A 21,261-nucleotide genomic window follows, 5' to 3' on the forward strand; every position below is an offset into this window, starting at 1 on the left:
ACTTTTTTGTCATTAGGCAGACTGACAGGCTGTGGATCATCCACCCCAGGCCAGAGTTCCCCATCCCAAACTGGGTCCTGTCCCTTCAAGTCCCATGAAAGTCCCATGCTCCACCTCTTCCCTTTTTTGTAGAAGCCTGTACAGACTGCAGGAAGGATCACTGGTTTCAAACCTAATCAAAGCAACTTAGAGCCCATTTTCCACCTGCAATTCACACTTGCACTACTCCAGTATGAAGAACTTGAGCCTTGTCACAGTGCATGGATAAGGAGAAGAAAGGTAGAAGGAAATACATGAGAAAATATGGTGCAGGCAGCTACAAGGAAAATGAGAGAAGATAAACTCTTGTGAATGGTATTCCCTAGGTAAGGAAGTTAAGACAATCAGCAGGTAATGAACAGTGATCAAAGCAGCAGGTGATGCCAGAGTATTCCATCAACTGCAAGCTTTACCCAAGAGCAGCCCAAAACACTACATTTCATACCTATGAAGTTCAAGCTCACCTGTAAGTTATTTTCTCTCCAGAAATAAGATAACAAACTATAAGGTGCTAAGATAATCAGTTATGCTCATCTGCTTATACCTCACTACTCATTTATACAAAAGTCTAATGCTTCTTCTATTCCAGGAGATAGGGAGGGAGAGAAAATGACTACTTCTGTGACAGGACAGCAGTACTGAAGGGGCAGCTTTATGCACTAACTTTTCTAAAGCAATGAGCAGCAGTCAGTACTAGTTTTACCCATCCAGCAAAGCATGCCCTATAAGCCTCTTTCTTGTATGCCTGTTAAAAAATTTAGCCATCATGCAGTTGGAAACACAGTGTCAGCCTAGGATTAAGGCAAGTCTTTTAACTGACCATCGTATAATTGCTAGAAGACAATATGTAATATTTACTCAGCTGCATAGTGAAAGCCCTGAACTCTACTCTGCCTATCATGGCAGGAATACTCAGACAAGTACCCACACCCCCTTTTCCTTGGGGGAAAGAAATGCTAGGTATTAGGATCCAGTGGACACTTGCCTGAACTCAGTACAAAGGATAATACCACTTACTTTTCCAGCCCGTTTTTGCTTCATGCCGTTACAGTAATAAAATGACACTCCATATTAAAATTTCACTTCAGAACCTGGTATCACAATATGATAAAACTTTTCAAAATGTGGAAGGGATTTATTGCCATCTGGAACATGTTTATTGTTCAAAAACACTGCACTGAAAATCCATCACATACATTCTTTGTCATCTATATCTTTAGATGAATGTAACTTTCAGGCAGGTCATGCAGGAAAACTACCCTCCCAATGAAGTCAAAAACTACCAAAAGGCACCTTGTGTCCTTCAGATATTAGACTCCAAACAAGTTAAGTTTCTCCTGTATAAGGATTACACACATCTAGAACAACTCAAACAGTAGGAAAAGAAATAAAATGCATTTAGAACTTTTTAAAAAACAGAATCAGACTTTTTTTGCCTTCCTTCATTCAGTGTTACGGTTTTGCTTTTCTGAGTCTTCTTAAATAATGTGCGACTTAAAAACGTATGTTAACGAAGTCTCTTTAATGAGACAAGGCATGCAGTAAGGGAAGAAGGATAGCTGGTCACTTCCAGGCTGCCCATCTACACGTTTGTTCTTGTAGATTAGCAAGCCCCTGCTTAAGTTTAAAAAAAAAAAAAAAGAAAAAAAAAAAAGAGAGAGAATAGGAATGAATGCACCCAAGTTAAATGGCTTTTAAGAATATTAATACATAGAACAATGATACCACCTACAGTTCTGTTTACTGACCTCTGTTCATGTTGATTTGAAAACAAGTTTTGTCAAACCATCACTAGCCACTTTTGTAGACTGTTAGATAAAAAAAAGTTGGTTTTCAAATTTTGCTTGTTATTTGGATGACTAACTCTTTAATAAAAGGGTAGTTATTAAGGACCTGTGAGGCAGCAAGACTTTAAATGCAATGGTTTACATTGCCGAATAGTACTTTTTAAAAGGCAAGATAAGAAAAATTAGTAGAAGGATTCTTGGTGGGGTCATTGTCATAATAGGTGTTTCTGGTTTATCCGCATTGTAACTGTCACAGCAACTGTAGATGGCAAGTCTTCCTTGGTTGTAATTCGGGATGAACACATTCCCTGGCTTATTTCAAGTTAGATATTTAGTTCTTTTTCTCCATCCTGCCAAGAGAAGAAACAACTTTTTTAAGAGTGAATATTGACCTGCAATTGCTATAAAAAATCTGGACATACAGTAGAACTTTAGGAATGAAGGACATTTGGCCAGTTATTTATGCAAAGGCAGGTCAACTTGCAGTTTTGCTCAGTCTCATTTTTTTAATTTATAGTTCAGGAGGCTTCATCCTCCCATTACTCTACATGGACTTCCAGGAGCAGAAGAGAGAAAAGCCATAATCCTGACCCATCAGGATTGCTTGGGGCAGCATCTGCACTACTTGCTACACAATGAGGGTGTGAGACTGCTTGTGGTCTGTTTCCTGGTCACACTCAGTTGGATCTACCCCATATATAGAACGGTCAGCTTAGAGAGGTTTCAGCTTGATTTCTTTCAGACATACAACCCCTTCACAGCTTCATGGATGTTTCCATCTCAGGAGTTAGTTACCAAGATGGAGACAAGCGGACAAATCAACATAATGAAACAAACCCCAAAATAGTCAGAAGCTGCTGAAAGCCCTGTCTACATCCATGACCATAAGGGTTTTCAGCCTTTTCTGTGTGCACCCCTCAGAAGCTTCAAAGGAGGTGCAAGGCAACAAGTCATAGTTCAGCCTACTGATAACAGGCTTGTTATTAGGTTTGCAAAAGGTAGTGAAGTTAAACAAGTTCAGAAACCATGCAGGGGGGTTTCCACCGCAGCTAGAAGCCACTAACAGAGTATTTCAAGAGCCATCAGTTTGACTTCGCCTTATTAAAGTGTGACTTGCCTGTATTTGATCAGTCGTCCTCCTTGGATAAGTTGTGCAACTTCATTAGTCAAGTGGCATGCAAAAAGAAGCCAGTTCCTTGGCTGCACTTTGTAGGCAAATCTCATGAAAGTCAAGGAGTAACAACACAGTGCTGAAAAACATGATAGATATTGTTAGTAGATTATTTTTAATATCTGCATTTTGTTGAGGCTTAATTTTCATACTAGTGGAATGTAATGACAAGTAGAACGCTTCTCACTTTTGAGAGAACGCTTTTGAGTTTTCCAGTAATCCTACAAATTTGGCCACTTTGATGATCCAGTGCAGGAAAACATGGAACAGTGCTAATTTTTGCTACACAAGAAAAATCTACAGGGCTGCAGCTTTCCGCAAAAACTCATACGCTTTCCTGTGATGCAACTGAAGCCTTTTCAGTTTATTGCCTAAACTATCTCAGCCAGAGAATAAGAGTTAATCCCAATGAGACATGGCCTGTCCTATACAATTATTCTGACAACTTCTAGGACCGCGTATTTTTAAAAATACTAATAACTTAAATACAGTTCTTACTGGGAACTTTCTAAAATGGACTTTAAGAGAAGGAGGTTTCCATCCCCAGGAAACCATGAACATTCAGAAGCATAAAGCTTTGTTACCTGCTTTCCAGGAAGACAAGAAACAATTTTAATCTACTCTCCTGCCATAAGTGCATGTAAACACTGGAAATTACAACCCAAGAAGTCAGTAGCTCTGTGAAGTTCATTTTTAGCTTTGACAGGCTTAAAGAAAGAAAAGAGTATCAGAAAACGAATTGTTCAAGAAAACAGGCTTTTTTAAGGTACAGAAACTAGAAGATGGAGAAAAATATTTGTATGCACACCATCATATATATATATACTTAGAAAAATTTAAAAAGCGTCTTAACTTTGCTGAGCTGGGTAGCTGCCACCAAAGCACTACTTGCAAAACAGTTTCACTATACTAGAGACTATTCAAACTGGTCTTCCATTTCTAGGAAGCTGATTAAGAGACTGAATTACTCTAAGCAGAAGCTAGTGAGCATGAAGCTGTTTCCTTAACCCAAAGGTATTTTGCTTCAGGGAGAAGAATTACTCAGAATTAAGTTATTAACTGAGTTAAGGAAGAGACATAATGCCAAAATTAAGCTAATCAATTAAAGCTATCAGATTTATGATCCTAGAGAAGTATTTGAACAATAAAATACAGAGGCAGACATATAGGCAAAAGCTATACATGTTCCAAAAAAGGTGGAAAAAATACTGTTTATGCATTTAAAAAAAAATTCTCCCACTGTTCCATTAGGAGTCATGCTAGCCTCTCACAGGCAACTGCTCTGCAAGGAGTTAACCTCCCTCAGCTGCTTTTTGCACCCAGCAGACCAAGCATTACTATTTCTTCACTTTGTCAGTGTTAATATTTAAGTCTCACGCTAACCACAAGGCATCATTGTTCTCAATACAAAGAATAAAGTTGTGTAAAGGGATGCATTCTGAACCTGTGCATGCAGTAGTATAAGATACCAGAAGAATTATACTTTAGGAGTAAGTCTGGTGATCAAAACTGCCAAGACTCAAGACCTGCCTCCCTCCCCCCAAATTACTGGAAAGCCCTCTGAAAGAGAGCTCTGCAACTTTTCAGTACCTCAATTTTTAAGTGGCCTCTGAAGTTAACGTAACAAGATTTCTTTTGTCTGTATCTGCTGATCACAAGTTTGCAAGCTACTAATAATCTACCACTGCTTGAAGGACAGAATCTGTGCTCTGTAGTCAGTTTACCGACAGAAGCTTGTCTCCGGTCTTACCAAACGTCATTCGGCCACTAATGATTTCTGGAGATTTCTTCATGTCATTAATAGCAGCAACAGGCAGTCCCCAGTTGGCAACTGGCCCCCAAAAGTGCTGTAAAGACGGAAAAGGAAAATAAAGTTACACAGAAACACAGACCTCCTGCACTATTCTTATAGTTTTCCTTAGCTACACAAAGCTTCAAAGGACAGGGTTAAGGGTAAAATTCCAAGTTAAGACAGGGACTACTTTTGATGTAAGGGAGAAAAACTAAACCCTTCTTTTAGCAGGATCTAGTCTTCAGGAGGGAAGGAAGAGGAACTCACTCAATCTTCTTGCAGACTGGAGAGGAACCACTGTAAGGCCATTGAAATGTAGTTTTGTGTAATTATATCTCAGCCATCGTTAAGCAGTCTGATTGGTATAGTCATATAATAACCTCAGATTTACAGCTCACTTCTGTGCAGAGAATTAGCATTCATCTCTTTCAAATAAGGCTCCTCAAAAATGTATGAAAACACAAGGACTTGCTGAAGTGAAGAACTGGAATTGTTTTCATGTTATGCTGAGAATGAAGAAATGCTCAGCAAGCATGTTCTTCCAATTGCTTACACCATCTCTTTGAAAGAGCAGGGCCAAGCAAAGAAACCAAATTGTTACCTAGAGCTTCATCTGCAATTGCTGAAACAACTTAGTGACTACCTAAGGCTCAGTGATTAGACAGATGAGTAGAGCAGTTAGCTACAGGTGTGTACACAGAAAAAACAGAGACAAGAAGTGGGAAGAATCAAGTCAGAAAAACTGATGAGAGCTCAGTTTGATGCATATAGTCTAAAAGACTCCAAACTGAGAAAAACAGTCTCTTAAGTCCAATTTCCACTACTGTTACAAGTAACAAAGCTTCAGTAGAATGCTTTTCACAGAAGATGCATGCAGTACTTGCATCAGCTTCTCCTAACAGGAAACTAAGGATGCTCAAAAGTAACTTGGCCAGATACAGCAAAAGAGAGGCACCTTGCAAGAAAAAGCTTTGCAGATACCAACCATATCCATTCTTTTGACACTTGCTCTAACTGTAACACTGCAGATATTGCAACAATTTCAAATTCTCAGGGGTATTTAAGTTTCTTGCAATTTTAATTCCAAGATACTCTTGCCAGTCTGGATACTAGCTTGTAACACTACATGTCCTGGTTTCAGCTGGGATAGAGTTAATTGTCTTCCTAGTAGCTGGTATAGCATTATGTTTTGGGTTCAGTATGAGAAGAATGTTGATAACACTGATGTTTTCAGTTGTTGCTAAGTAACATTTAGACTAAGTCAGGGATTTTTCAGCTTCCTGTGCCCAGCCAGCAAGGCGGCTGGAGGGACACAAGAAGTTGGGAGGGGACACAGCCAGGGCAGCTGACCCAAACTGACCAAAGGGCTATTCCATACCATGTGACATCATGCCCAGTATATAAACTAGGGGGAGTTGGCCTGCCAGGGGGATCGCTGCTCAGGAACTAACTGGGCATCCATCAGCGAGCGGTAAGCAATTGCATTGTGCATCACTTGTTTTGTATATTCCAATTCTTTTATTAGTATTGTCATTTTATTATTGTTATCATTATTATTCTCTTCCTTTCTGTCCTGTTAAACTGTTCTTATCTCAACCCCCAAGTTTTACCTTTTTCCTTCCAATTCTCTCCCCCATCCCACTGGGTTGGGGGGAGTACGTAAGCAGCTGCATGGTGCTTAGTTGCTGGCTGGGGTTAAACCACAACACTACAGTAACATTAAAAGCCACACTTGCTTCCTGAAGATTTTGGTTGCAATACAAGAAACTTAACTAAAATAAGCATAGAAAAAATTGAGTTTAAGTTGTACACACTCTTTTGATAGTTTAACCTTAGTGCAACATGCAAAACAATGTAGTATTTCTGCAAGTGTCCACAGAATGTGCATAGGTCCAAACTCAGATTTATAATAAGAGTATTTTGAGGAATGCAATAAATGCATCTGTTTACTATATTCCTACTGATAGGAAAATTGGCATCTGTAATGGTTAAAGCCTCTCAAGCATATTTAAATAGTTTTAAAGGGCAGTAAGAGGACCAGAAACAAACATCTAGTCACAACCATGATTTTTTGCACAGTAAGAGAGCAAGACAACTTATGTTAGCGTCATCACACTAAAGCAGACTGCAAAAGGTAACTGGTGAGGCAGTACATGTACTTGGTGAGGTTTTTACAGTCATTTCAGGAGTCTCATTTCAACAACTGTAGCTTCAGAAAAAGAAGTCTTTAGGGCTCTAAGCTTGATTTTTTGAATCTATGAAACAATTACAGGTTGGAGACTTAGTGATGACTTCTGTTTTGAAAAGTAAAGGAAGTCAACTTCACATTTTTACTTAATTCAGCTGCCATTAGAACATACACAAATAATACACTATAGAGTATGGACCACTTCAAACTCAGGCTGCACAAGCTGGAGAATCATCAGTTCACATCCCAGCAGTGTTGCAGCAGTAATCCTCTGCCAACCAGGGAAGTAGATTTGGAACCTTCTCACTTGAGATGATTATCCAGTTTTAAGTGCCTCCAGGCAGGCAGCCCTTTGAAGTTTACACACACAAGAATTAAACTACACCTATACACTTTGTCTTTGGTCTACACAGAAGAGCAAGTCTTCCATAACATTATGATTCACAGTTATGATTAACAGGCATAAAATACCCACTCCCAGTTCCAGGAGCAAACTGAAAGGCTGAAGGAAAGAGGAATATGTAGTGAGACTTATATGGTACCACTTATTGTCTGACAAAGCTGGTTAAAAATAAGCTGGGTAGCTTGGTTATGGACCAGTATTGTTGCTATGCAGAAGAGTGGCTCCAGATTGATCTGATATCCTTAGCAAAGAATATGGAAAAAATGAAGCCCCTTTGATTTTGTAGCAATTACTTGAGGAGACATTCTGAAGAAGCTAACATTTGGTCACCTTAACCTCAGACTTGCAAATAAATATTACTCATGTATCGCTCCTGGAGGTTCCGCAGTATGCTTTTCAGATGCAGGCGAGGTCATAACAGTGCTGAGGCAAAAAGACTGCAAGTTACTGAAGTTAGGGAGAACATGAAAACAGAAGTCCCCTCCCTTTTCTTACCGTACTATTTCAGTGGGCCATCATTGTTTTCCATTCAAAAAGCACATGGAAGAAAGAGAAAAAGAGTGTTAGTTTCTTTCATAATCAACATAGAGAGAATTGTACCACAAACAGAAGACAGGTAGAAGTCAGGAAACTGCGGTGACATTAACCTTGATTAATGCAACAGTATTAAAAATCCCATTTCCCTCAAGTGCTGTCATTGTGACAAGTGTTTGCTGCTCAAGTATCTTTTTCCTAGCAAGATATAATCCCATTATGGTCTGTGGAAGACATTCATCCCCTGTAGACTTCAAAGCAGCCAAGATCCCCAACTAGTTTAAAAGCATGCCAAAAGCCATCAAGGTTGTCATGATAAAGCTAAACAGCTACAATTCCTCTGTGGAAGCTTTCAGGAAGTCACTTGGAATTCTTTGTATACCCACATAAGTAGGTCAAACCAAACGTTGCCAGAGATCTTACTGTCACTAAGCTCAGGCCAACTGTGGCTGTACCAAACATGAGCTATAACACATTTTCAGTGATCTAACATAAAATTGCACTCTGGTCATGTATGGGGTTCATTTAAGTGATCATCTAGGTACCAATTTATGTAATAGCTTAATGATCTATGCATGAAAGCTAGACTACAGCATATATTTAAAATTGTTTGCTACTGTACCTTTTAAAAGGCTTCAGAATTTTTAAACATCCTGTTTCTAGCAAAGATACTGATAGGACTTGGTTCTGAATTATGACTTACAAGAAACCAGCTACTAATAGAAAACCTACTGCTGACCGATTGCTGCTCACCTACCACTACCCCCTGCTACAGAACAGTTCGTAACAGTCACTTCCCTCACACTTATTTCCATCTTCCTAGAGCACTGTTTTACAAATAGCTACGGTAAGGAAACAGTCAGATCTACTTAGGAAATCACACTGGACATGCACTTCAGCAAGTCTTTGTTACAAGCCACAGGCTAGTTCAAGACGATTTGTTAGGGTGCCCTTGAATAATCTAACCACTTGTTTTTTGTTTTCTTATTAACTGAACTGCAGCAATAGTTAATTGCAGTTCACAAGACAAGTTCACACTTCAATTTTTTCCTAAAACCTTAACTAAACAAGTTCAAATGTGTCTCCTGGCACAGTGTTTTTGTGCCAACAGAAGTCAGCCTTCATTTTTAAAATGGAAGTTGTTTTCAGGCAAGAGAAAGCCTAAAATAGAATCAAAGTGATGCTATTTTAACAGAGTAGGCAGCTCTGGCTAAGCTCTTACAAGGTTGTCTTCACATTCACATGCGACTGGAACAGCTATTATACTCCTAGGAGAGGGCATATCAAGGTCATATAGACTCTTCCAGAAGCAGGCATCCAGCCCCAAAGCTCTGCAGCCAATACAGCTGCAACAAATGCACCACATCCAAGGGTGAGGATACTGCAGCAAGCACATGCATCTATTCCTGAAGTGACTCCATTCCAAATTAGTAGTTTCCAAGAACTACATTCAATCCCTTGACAAAGGGAATACTTTGTGCTAACATTTCCAGAACTGTGGACAACAGTTGTTGGATTTATGCACTCTGTTTCTACGCATCTGCTTTCTGTGTGTCTAGACATCACAAGAGGAACCAACAGCTGGTCAATACCTTATATTGCTACTAGAATTCATTCCAAAAAGGCTATATTGGGGAAGATTGAGTTTTCCAAAATTTTTGCATGTATTTTCCTCATACTGACAATGAGGATATTAATAGGCCAGAGATCATTCTGCAAATACAGATGAACTGTCACTACTCATTTCCCCCCCACAGCCGTCCCCTAAGTGGAAAGAATACTACCCTTCTGCAAGTGTGAGATTTTTCAGTTCTCATGTCATACAAGATGATGACAGCAGGCACCACATCCTTCAGTTTCTAGCACAGACCAGTAGAGGACTTTAAGTTCTTATGTCCTTGTGTTTAAAGATTTACTAACAAGGAGAACTGAAGATCAGCTAATTCTAGTTATATTACTGATGCTAACTCTCCTAAAATTAATTTCAGTTAGAAGAAAGGTCCTGGACAGCTTACATCAACATAAGTGCTCAAGCTTGACAAGAAATGAACTATCTATTTCAAAGCCACCTACATTAACAGAGTCACTACATTTGCATTACTGCTGAGTCATCAGGAAGAGACATTTCAGAAGTGCCCCAAAAGATGGCAATCTCCATGCTTTATTTTTCTATTACCAGAAGATTTTGGGACTCCTTGGGATTGATTATGTGACTAAAGTAATTCAGGCTTCTACCACAAGAAGCTGACAGAGCTTGTCTAGAGCAGCCTATAGGTCTTCTCTCTCAAAAGAGGAGGACAGCTGTTTTATTGGATGTTTTTTCAGAAGATACTGCTTTAAGTCATTAGGATAAGAAGTAAGAGGACTCAGTTACCTACTATTAGTGGCTTAGATAATACAACTTTATAGATCCTAAAAATGTCAGCTGTCATTAGAAAAAAATGCAACTTCAAGTTCACAATATATAGAGCTACCAAGCTTTCATATGCTAATCAGCTAGTTTTAAATTAACATTACTGCTGCATTTCACAAGAAGCAGGAAAAGTCTACCTACAGCTTACATTCTTACTATGCTTACTTTAAAGCATTAAGACATGGTTAGGGTAAACTTATACTTACATGATTTACAGTCACTCAGATCCTTATTACTCACCACTTCAGAGAAGCCAGATGTGAAACTGACAGAACAATTAATTATTAATGACAGTTTTAAAAGCAATTTATCTTGTTTCTCTGTGCAAGATCCAAAAGCTAACCCATGATGTAATGCAATTCTAATGCCAGATATATCCACCTGAGAAAAGCAGCACGCGTTCATTACACTTGCTTTCATGTTTTCAAGTTACAAAGCTGAAACTGAAGCTACTTATTCCGACAGATGTCTGCAAGTTTTGATTGCCCCAAGCCACAATAATGGAACACTCAATTCCACCGCTTTGGGTAACTTCAGTTATTCTATTTAGGGTCAAACAATTTGAAGCCAAACATTGGTATCACGAACAGTATCCCAATTCATCGTTTCCCACAAACAAGTTTCACATTTATAAAGCCTTGCTTCACTGCAGTGATTAGATGCTGATTTTTAGAACAGATACCAGTCTCAGAGCTTTGAGGAAACTCTTGCTCTGTGAGCAAGACAAGAAGGAAATTTTCTTCAGGATAGAGTCCCATAGCCTGGGGAAGCAAGAGCCTTCAGGAAGGAGTGCAAAGAGATAACAGCTCTAAAGTATATACACTCAGTTTCTTCTACGCAGAAGACAGACTACAGTCTTTTCTTGACAGTTATCCAAGTTTTAAACTCAACAAAGCCAACCACTTAGACACTCGTCTCCTAGTAAGCAAGAAACAATGCTGAAAGGCCATACCAAATGGAGCAACTGACTTTAGCCTTTCATGACACACCCAGTAACAGCAGTACAAATTAAGCAGGTATCTTTGTACATAACAAGGCAGAACCCTTCCCACAAAGGCAGAATCCTGTGGGATGCTCTTTTCTGCAATACAGTCTTATTTGTAGAGCTTATTTCAAGACTAGAACTAGGATGAATTACATCTGAAAAGGCTTATTTCAGCTACCTTTTCAGTCTTTGGTAAGGAAGGAGATACTTCCAGTAAGTAACTGTGGTAGTGTTAGGAAGCAGCCATTATCTCTTCTGGATTTTTGTTTGTTTTTCTAATACAGAGCAGACTACTGTTTTACTGGCCATTTACATGCTTCATATGAATTCTGGTACAATTAACTGAATGTTAACATTAAAACACATCTATCAAGCTTACAAAATACCCTGAAGACTTTCAAAAGGAATCCACATAGAAGCCTGCTCTGACCTTTCTTTGCTTTGCTTCAAGGACATTCTCTTCCATCTCGTACTTTACTTGTCTTTTTCCCCCACCGTTTCTGTAGAACTTGATTTTGCAAATGCCACACAAACCCTTCTGCCTACCGAGCCTTTATATTACAATCCCTCTTCCATGCGGGCTTACACCATCTCCTGCTACTTTAACCAAGACTAAGTTTCTCAGACACACAGATGTCCTCCTACATGTTTGCTCAACATCAAAGATGAGTTGCAATAGATGTAAGTAGAAGAGCAGGCAACAGCTATAGCGAAAGGTTGCTCAACCACTTTTATTAGAAGAGCCCATTTTTATTTGTTTAGTACTGTTGAACTGCTCGTCATCCAAAGAAACTTCAGCCTGCCTACTTGAGGCCGCTCCTGTACAGCGGTTCAACCAGATTGAAGCAAGTATGCCGCAATCGCATCTTTAAGACGTTCTTGCGAGTTCAGTTTAGGATGCCATACCCCTTCCCACAGCACACAAACTGAACCTTGACACAAGTACGGAGCTGTCTGGGAGGCGATTTAAGCCATATTCCCATGGAAGCGGGGCTCTAACAAGCCCCCGAAAAGAGCCACCTACTTACTCAGAGACTGCAGTAAGCGGCCTTAAGCCTGCACCTGTTACCACTTCGCCCGCAGCCGGGCGAAGCTCTTCCCGCCCTGGTTGCGGGCAGCGCTCAGCTGCCCCCGGCCCCGGCCCCCCCCGGCCGGCGCTGGAAGGCGCCGCTGGCTGTCGGGGCCGGGAGAGGGACGGTGCCGGAGCGGGCAGCTGCCGCGGCAGTTTCAAACCGCGTCGCCGCGCTTCAAGGTCAAGCCCGGTCTCCTCAGGGTGGGGCGGGCGGGAGGCTGGCTGGCTGACTGACAGCCTCCGCCAGCCGAGGGACGGACTGACTGACAGCCGAGGGGACGACAGGCGCGCCGCGGCGGGGCCCCCCCGCGACCACCCCCTCGGCACCTCCGGGCCGGCTTCGCCCTCGCCCGACGGGCGCCCGCCCGCCCGCCCGCTCCCTCCTCCCCGCCGCCCCACCGCCGGCGAGGGCGAGCCCGGCAAAGACGCAAACGACGCCGCCCGGCCGCCCCGAGGCTGCGGCGGACAGAGGCGGGTCGTGTCGGGGAAAGGACGCCGGTCCCCGCCGCCCGGCCGGGGCAGAGGCGGGCGCGGCAGGCGGCGACGACGACCCCCGCCCCGCGCTCACCTCATCAGGTAGTCCCTGAACTCCTTGCTGCGCACATAGTCCACGGCCTTGCGGCCCAGCGCCCCCGCCATGGCGGCCCTCGGCGGCAGGCAGCGCCCGGCCGGCCCGCCCGCCTCGCGCGCTGCCGGCGCCGGTGACAACTCCCCCGCGCCGCCGCCCGGCGTCCGCTTTACGGCAGCGCCCGCGCCGCCGCCCCCCTCCGTCACCGTGGCGCTCTCGGCGCCTATTGGCCGCGGCGGCCCCGCCCCCCTCCTCCCCGGCCCCGACACCGGGGCGCCGGTTATGGGGAGGGGGAAAGGCAGGGTGCCGTAAAGCGACGCGGCGGGAGGAGGAGGAGGGGGGAGACTGTCGCAAAGCGCGACGAGCTGGGTCGCCGTCGGCAGGGCTGCCGGCATTCCTCCGCAGCCCGCAGGGGAGAGCCGTGCGGCGGCTTTCCGAGCCGCTATTGGCTGCAGGGCGGCGGCTGGTGGCTTCCCATTGGCCGCCGAGGGGCGCAGCCCGCCCCCCCGCAATGTCTCGCTCCGCCCCCCCCCGCCCGTAGCGGCGCGTCTGAGGGGCGCAGGTGGGGCTGGGCGGGAAGCGGCCGGCGGCGGTGGCGGGCGGGGGTTCGGGACGGCCGCAGCCCCCCGACCCGGGGTGCCTGTGTGCGTCCGCTCAGACGCCGGTCCGGTTGCCCCCGGCCTGGGTCGGGCCGGCCCCGAGCAGCGCCGGCCCCGGCGGTTGCACCCGTGAGGGCAGGGCGAGGGGGGTCGGGCGGAAGGGGAAGCGGCCTGGGTCGCTCCCGTCACGGCGGCGGCAGCCCTGCCGTGTCCGCAGCGGCCTTTGCCTTTTCTGCGGAGCCCTGAACGGGCGAATCTCTGCTTCCTGCCCTCCCCGTCACCGCGGTGGCCGAGATGACCGAAGACACAGCACTAATCGTAGAACCAACTCTGTGGTTTGGGCTGGAAGGGACGTTAAAGATCATCTAGTTCCAACCCCCCCTGCTGTGGGCAGGGACACCTTCCACTAGACCAGGTTGCTCACAGCCCCATCCAGCCTGGCCTGGAACACTTCTGAGGATGGTGCATCCACAGCCTCTCTGGGCAACCTGTCCAGTGCCTCACCACCCGCACAGTGAAGAATCCCTTCCTTATACCTAATCCAATGTATCACAATGGTGCATAAAGCTGGATAGAAGTAAGAGGGCCCATGACTGCTTCAGTGATTTTTTGAAAAGATAATCTTTCTTACGGAGTTTTTTAAGAGCCCAATTTATGGACTTTGAATTTTTGGAGCCGGGAGTGCAGGGTTATGACACAGCACTGCAACAGTTCGGGCTTTCTGTCTGTACCTGGAATGGTGTAAGATCCCATCTCTCACCAGCACTTTCTATTTCATACCTGAGCAGAGGTTACTTATTTAGAAGGGAAGATAAACTCTAACCCCACTAATACCATCTCCATAAAATTTGGGCCATACAAACAAATACCTACAGGTGAATTACTTCTTTTATCTTTGCTCAGCGCACTGGAGATAGTGAAAATGGATGTTTATCTCCTCTGCTTTCCAAAGACTTGCAGCCTCAGTTTTCACAGTCTAGAACTGGGCTGAGAGTGCAGCCTGGGGCGTACCTACGCTCTGGGAGGAGCCCTGGAGGCCGTGGCTGCTTCTTTGCTTCTGCTTCCCTCCTCTTCCCTAAACGAGCTCAGGAAAAAAAAAAGAGTAAGAGCTCTGCACACTTCTCCCCCAGTTGCTTGCTCAGAGAGCAGCAGGTTTGAGGAAAAGCATTGTGTCTACACATCCTCTTCTTTTTCTATATCCACAGCATGTGATATGACACCCCACAACCACCCCGGCTTTGCTGTGTGGGAGGAAGAGTTCTAATCCCCTTGATGTACGGCGTTACGAAAAGCCAAAATGTAGCCCAGCATATTTTGGTGGACTGTTTAGACTCCTCATTTAAAAGCAGCAATGTGAATCTGAACGAGGTCTCACAGAATCATTTATTCTAGTTGATTCAACTTGAGCCAACAGAAGGAAGGTCTATGGCAATCAGTCCTGTCTGTTCAAACAAAATCTCATGTAGTGGGATTCCACATATCCTATAAGGTCAGGCTCAGCCATTAATATTACAGCTACAGTTTTACCTAAAACCATAACCTTATTCTCCTTTAATGAAAATTCATCAATTTTTTTATTTTATGTATGGCGAAAAAAAAAGTCTGCTGTCTGCATCGGAAGGTATTGTTCTTTAGTCTTTCTTCCTGGAGTAAACAAGTTCTTTCAACCTTTTCTCACAGGCTGTGCCTTTTAAATCTTGTAACCTTTTGCTTACTCCATTTTTGTTTACAGCTTTCTTAAGGCAAAGGCCCAGCAAGGGTCATCATGTCTCAGTCAAAGCCTTACCGGCAGTGCAGTGCCCTTCTCTAATTTTGAGAGTATCCCACTTTGTTTTCAAAGCAGTTAATGGAAGAATCATTAACTAGAAATGTGCCCAGAAGAAACCAGTCCCACATGACAGACTCTACCAGTTACACAACAAAAGCAGCTAGCAAGGATTTGAAGTTTGCTTTTGCTGCAGTTCTGTGTGTATTTATAGTGGTTTTATTTGCATACTATTTTTTAGCTTTCTTACAAGGATATCAAAAGCCATACAAAAGACCCCCTTAATTTATCACATTCACAGCTTCTTTTATCCCCTTAGCCTGTTCAATAGAGAAATTAGATTGGATTTGACATGAGTTGCTCTTGACAAGTCCATGTTAGGCATGCTTTTAAGCATGTTGTTCCCTGAGTGAACATTAACTGATTGTTTAATAAATTATTCCAGCAATTTTGGGGGATATCAGAATTAGGCCAATTGACTTACAGTTTGCTGGGTTGTTGTTAACCCCTGCTCTTCAGACACGTGCTCTTCTCCAGTGCTGGACTGCCCCGTCCTCTCCATGAGCTGGAGGATAATCACTGATGATCTCAAATTCCTTCTGCCAGGGTCTGGTGGACCTCAGAGCAAGTTTCATTAGGTCCTGCCACACATTTTTTCTAAAATATATTTCACCTGCTCTTTTCCTGCTCTGAACTATGCTTCTATCCATTTTTCACACTGAATTTAGACCTATTTTGAGTTCTTATTACCATACTTCTGCCTTTACCTGTTATGGGCTCTTTCTGCATTATTTAATGACTGCAGTTTCCTTTGTCTTATTTTAATTTCTAATGCTTTTACCAAACTTACTTATGTTTGTTATGTCAAACTTTTATGTCCCATGATAGTCGAAAATTATTTCATGCCTTAAACTTTCTGATTCTGTTATCTGCAGGCTGACACTGTTCTTTATTTTCATCTATCCATATGTCCTTTTGTCTATTTACTGTATGTTCTCTTTTGATTTTTACGTCTCTAGGTGCTTGTGAATAAGCCAAGCCATATATGTCTGAGGATGGCTCCTACGTTTCTTCCAATCAGAATAGGTAATTATAGCTGGTTTGGTTTTCAAACAGACAGATCCCCTGCAATCTTTTATCCCTTAGATTATCTTCACAAAAACCCTACCTGTCATTTCCTGGAATTTCTTCCTAGAATTCCCATTGCTTTCGTTTGTTTCTCGTTAGCCTTGTACTTCTGACCTCTGCAAGGAGATGCCTCTGAAGTTTATTAAGCTGACCAGTTATTCTCCTTGTTTCCCTCAGTCTTTGGCCAGGTCACTACTTTTTTTAACTCACTCACTGATTTTTGTTACTGGCCATCTTTAAACTCTTCCTCACCAGATTAGCAAGCTGGTGCACCTGAATTCCCTTCCCTGTTTTTAGCAGGTAGACTCTGGAGTCTTTACATGGGACACTCTTTAGTAACAGAGGCTTTCTGTAGATACCATTTCTGCAGCTCATCATCCCTTGCTGCTAGCACACATCTGCACTCTCCTGAACTGCTGCCTGCAGCTGTGGGGATGGAGGAGAGCACCCCTGGCTCCTTCAGCCCTGGTTCCACAAATCTTCAGTGCTAGCACACCTAGCGCTGATGGTTTTGCCCACAGGGACACATACATAAGGTAGTCAGGGCTGGGTGAGCCTTAGTCATTTTTCGCAGTATCATGGATTTTGTCTCTGTGAAGACGTGAGCTGTTGGATGATGGGTCTGTTTAGCAAATGAATATTGTGTCTCCCCCAGAAGAGAGTCTCCATATCCCACATTCCGCATTTCTGTGTCCACCTGCAGGAGACATATGGCCCTTCCTGTTCTCCTCATCTGAGACCTGTGGCTCAGGAACCAGCACTTCTTGACATCAACAGATGCAGATCCAGCTGGTAAGTAAAGCAGCCTGCAATTTTTCTCCTTTTAGGGCATCTATTTCTTCCTCTCGACATGCCTTTGCAGGCACGTCCATGGTGGCATGTCCCTGTCAGGGAGAGAGAGGAATGTACTACCTGTCTGGCAATAAAACCAGTGAAGCAAAATGTGTTATGGACATTGCAAAACAATCTACTAGTGCTATGTGGTAGTTATGCCAGAACCATAACTGTCATGAAGTCAGTCCTAAGGGATGTACCTGATATAACTGTTAACAAACATCTGTGGGGAAAAATGATGGTGCCTTTTCCCAACTGTGGAATGAATTGCAGGAAAACATTATTTGGAGTGTTGCATGACAGACAAGGGAACAACAATTAAACAAGCTGTTCAAGAAACTGTGACTTCAGGACTGAAGTAGTTATTATTTTCCTGCTGTGGTAGCTCCAATGCTGCAGAAAAATATGAAGAAAAGGTGTATCACTATGACAGTCTTAGACCTTGTAATGAAATACCTCTTCATTCAAGTTGATGTGGTTTAACCCAGCAGACAGCTAAACACCACACAGCCGCTTGCTCACTCCCCGCCCCCAGTGGGATGGGGGAGAGAATTGGGAAAAAGTAAAATTTGGGGGTTGAAATAAAGACAGTTTAGTAAGACAGAAAAGGAAGGGATAATAATAATAATAATTAATAATAGAATTAGAATATACAAAACAAGTGATGCACAATGCAATTGCTTACCACCTGCTGACCAATGCCCAGCCAGTTCCCAAGCAGTGGCCCCGGCCAGCTTTCCCCCTAGTTTATATGCTGAGCATGACATCATATGGTCTGGAATAGCCCTTTGTCAGTTGGGGTCAGCTGTCCCATCTGTGTCTCCTCCCAAATCCTTGTGCCCCCCCAGCCTCCTTGCTGGTGGGGTGGGCTGAGGAGCAGAAAAGCCCTTGGCTCTGTGTGAGCACTCCTCAGCAACAACTGAAACATCAGTGTATTATCAACATTATTCCCATCCTAAATCCAAAATACAGCAGTATACCAGCTACTAGAAAGAAAATTAACTGTATCTCAGCCGAAACGAGGACAAAAGTGGACACAAATCATCTGGTAGGTAGATGAGAAGATTGACTGGAGCCATTGATTACGACATTTAATCAGCCTGAGATATCAAATTGCTGAGCAAGAGCACAGCTTGATGTAATACTTGTGTTTATCTTTGCATCTTTTATTACAGACACATTATCCCTACATGCTGGCATGATACTTGAGGAGTTTTATTCCCTGTGGAGCATACAGCAGTAACTAAGTAGATGGAACACTTCAGAATGCTAACTCAGGAGGCTGCCTTATATCAGTAATGCATAATCTCTGTAAAATGCATGGTCAGCCCTGACGTGTTTGCAGACACATCCTAGTAGAAATATGAATTTAGTATTAGTCTAAAAAAACCTGAAATAAATGCATAACAACTAAATCACTCTAGAAGGAGCTATACCTCGTTTTAGAAAACGTTTTCCAAAATGCAGAAATACTTTTCTCAGTGCTGAAAAATATAGCAGCTAGCAGGTAACAGTTCTCACACTGACTGTGGAGCTGGCACACTATCGCACAAGATTGGCATATATCATTTGCAAGATTAATAGTTTCTATGTAAAACCTGATCAATTACATTATGGAGCTAGAGGCATTTCATCATCTGCAGCTCTCAGTAGGATTAGGCATCAAAATAAAACCATATATCTCCAGCTGAGGACCTGCAAATAAGGCAATGATGTAATATTTATAAAACCACAGAAAAAGATAGACCCTCCTTTATAAATGGCCAAAGGAACATCAAGATACAGGAATTATAATGGACAAAGTCAAGAAGTGAAAAGTAAAATATTTGCAAAATGGATCTGGAAAAGAATTTGGATTGCTGAGACATAAATATTGGCAAATTAGCAACTACTGTGATTAACAATCATCATTGGTAAGCCAAGCAACAGCTGGGCAGCAGGAACTGAAGCAGAGGTGCTACCTATAACAAAGAAAAAAGGAAGTATTTTGTCAGTGTAGAAGACAAGCATTCCAGGCAATTGTTGGAATTATCACTGCTTTTCCCTGCCTTACATGCAAAAAGACCTGTCTGTCATGATTAGATTATGGTTGGGCAGGTCTGAACACTCGAAGCTTCTATTAGCATAGTTATTCTAAACTACGTATGTAGGAATTGCACAAGCTCTGTCCCTATCACAGTCTATATTGTATGTGTGTAAAAACCTGTGCTGTGAAAAGCATATAATGTCCAAAGTTGTATAGACAAGAGGAAACAGAGTAAAACACTGTGGTGGAGCAGCAGCTGGATTCATGGTGAGGCTGCACAGGTGCTTTTTCTCTGTGCCTGGGAAGCAGCCTGGATGAGCTGGAGGACACAGCTCAAGGTTGGGAGCAGCACCCCACTGCCAAGGTGACTGCCAGCTTCAGACCCTGTTCAAGAGGTGGGAAAAAATCAAAACCAACCCAAATAAAAAAAAAGAAAAAACCCCACCCAACACCCCAAATCAATATCTTTCCTTACTTAAGCTTAGAGTACAACTATTCTTAAGGGCAAGTTTTCCCCTGGGAATTTTTTTCCTAAAAGCCAAATGGCTGTAGATGAAGGATGCACCCTATACAATTATCGCTTCATGTGTGTGATGCAGCAGAGCCTTGGGGCAGCCAGAGGCTGTGGCTTTTCTGTGATGAGGCTGCTCTGAGTCCTTAATTAGTCACACATGATAAAACAGACAGCCAAAATTGAAACTGAACTTATGTGTAGCAGTGATGGCTATATCCATCTGTGGTTTTACTGTCATGAAGACTCAATTGATTTTAAGTGTTTTAAGATCTTTTTCTGGGCTGAAGCTCATCTCTACAGTTTACTTCTTTAGTAATGCTTCAAATAAGATAATAGATTCTATTGTTAAATATAAAACTATATTGCTGGGGCTATTTAGAATAAATCAGTTTTTACAACATGGGGAAAAAAACCCGGTTAATGGGTTTATTCACAGGTTACTTATACTTCCAGTTGGTTATGTAGATACAGGTGCTGGGCTACAAGGGTATAGTGATTACTATTTAAAAATTTACCTTTATAACAGTATTTGTTTTTTAACTTACAAAATTCTCTTATCTTAAGTAAAGATTATGATAATAAAGGGTCATTTTTGAAAAATCATGTCCCCAAATCCATGTGAGAAGAAGCACCAAACTGCTGTTCCTAGTATTGCACCACTGCATTGCTGGTATCCTTGAAGCAATTGATGATTATCTTGTGTTTGGGAAGGAAGGGATGAGGGCTGCTTGTTCAGTCAGGTGCACTCTGTACTTTATATTGCTAAATTGGGTCAGCTGGGGTAAGAGATCCTCGTCTTAAAACACCCACCACCTTGCAAAATCCTCCTCGTTCACTCAGTTAGAGAAATCTTCTTTTACAGTTAAATGACATATAAGCACTTTGTGACTGTAATTATCATGTTCAGAGGAGCAGAGCAGGAGGGCTGGTAGTGCTCACTTGGCAGGCTGCACCTCCTAGCAGGTGTTGAACAGGGCTGCAAAGCAGAGGTGGTTTCCTCATTATGGAAAACCTGCCTTGGCAATGAATCTGACAGGATAAAAAAAAATGTAGAAATAGTTTTCTATTCTATTTTTAAAAGCTATTTCCTTTTTCTGAGAAGGAGTATCAATGATGTAGCATGAACATCTCAAGTAAGGTTGTGAGGAGGTTTTCTTCTTCCATTACTGTCTTGCAAAGTGTCTGCTGAAACACTTGTATTTCTTGAGGAGAACTAGTCATGGGTTTTCTCCCAAGCTTTCTGTGTCCATCTTAAAGTGTTTTAGCCAATAAAAATGTCCCAAAGATTGTAAGGAGAAGCCTAAAATCAGGGTTCTGGCTGATGGCAGAAAGTGTAGAAGTCAAAGTTGAGACACACTGTTAATTAACAAGAGTCATTTTAGCTATGTAATCCTTTCTTCAGGACTCATGGGTCTTTATTGAGCTGAATAAATACAAATTTAC

At 42.7% G+C, this 21,261-nt stretch overlaps 1 protein-coding gene across 1 annotated transcript; it reads right to left on the bottom strand.

Moving 5' to 3' along the window:
- Positions 1–1,153: 1,153 nt before the first annotated feature.
- Positions 1,154–13,023, bottom strand: MPC1 (mitochondrial pyruvate carrier 1). Its single transcript, XM_052784884.1, has 5 exons — positions 12,953–13,023; positions 7,876–7,879; positions 4,748–4,844; positions 2,944–3,076; positions 1,154–2,176 (listed from the first exon to the last, which is right to left on the bottom strand). Exons 1-5 carry the CDS (start codon positions 13,021–13,023, stop codon positions 2,158–2,160), a joined length of 324 nt encoding a protein of 107 aa, XP_052640844.1. The 3' UTR covers positions 1,154–2,157.
- Positions 13,024–21,261: the final 8,238 nt, after the last annotated feature.

This window comes from Harpia harpyja, chromosome 4 (genome assembly GCF_026419915.1).
Source record: "Harpia harpyja isolate bHarHar1 chromosome 4, bHarHar1 primary haplotype, whole genome shotgun sequence".
NCBI lineage: Eukaryota > Metazoa > Chordata > Aves > Accipitriformes > Accipitridae > Harpia > Harpia harpyja.

Coding starts and splice junctions, on each gene's coding strand:
- MPC1 (XM_052784884.1), bottom strand. CDS start 13,023: ATGGCGGGGGCGCTGGGCCGCAAGGCCGTGGACTATGTGCGCAGCAAG. Junction 3,077..4,747: donor TAGTGGCCGAATGACGTTTG/GTAAGACCGGAG, acceptor CATGTTTTTCAG/CACTGTGTTGTTACTCCTTG.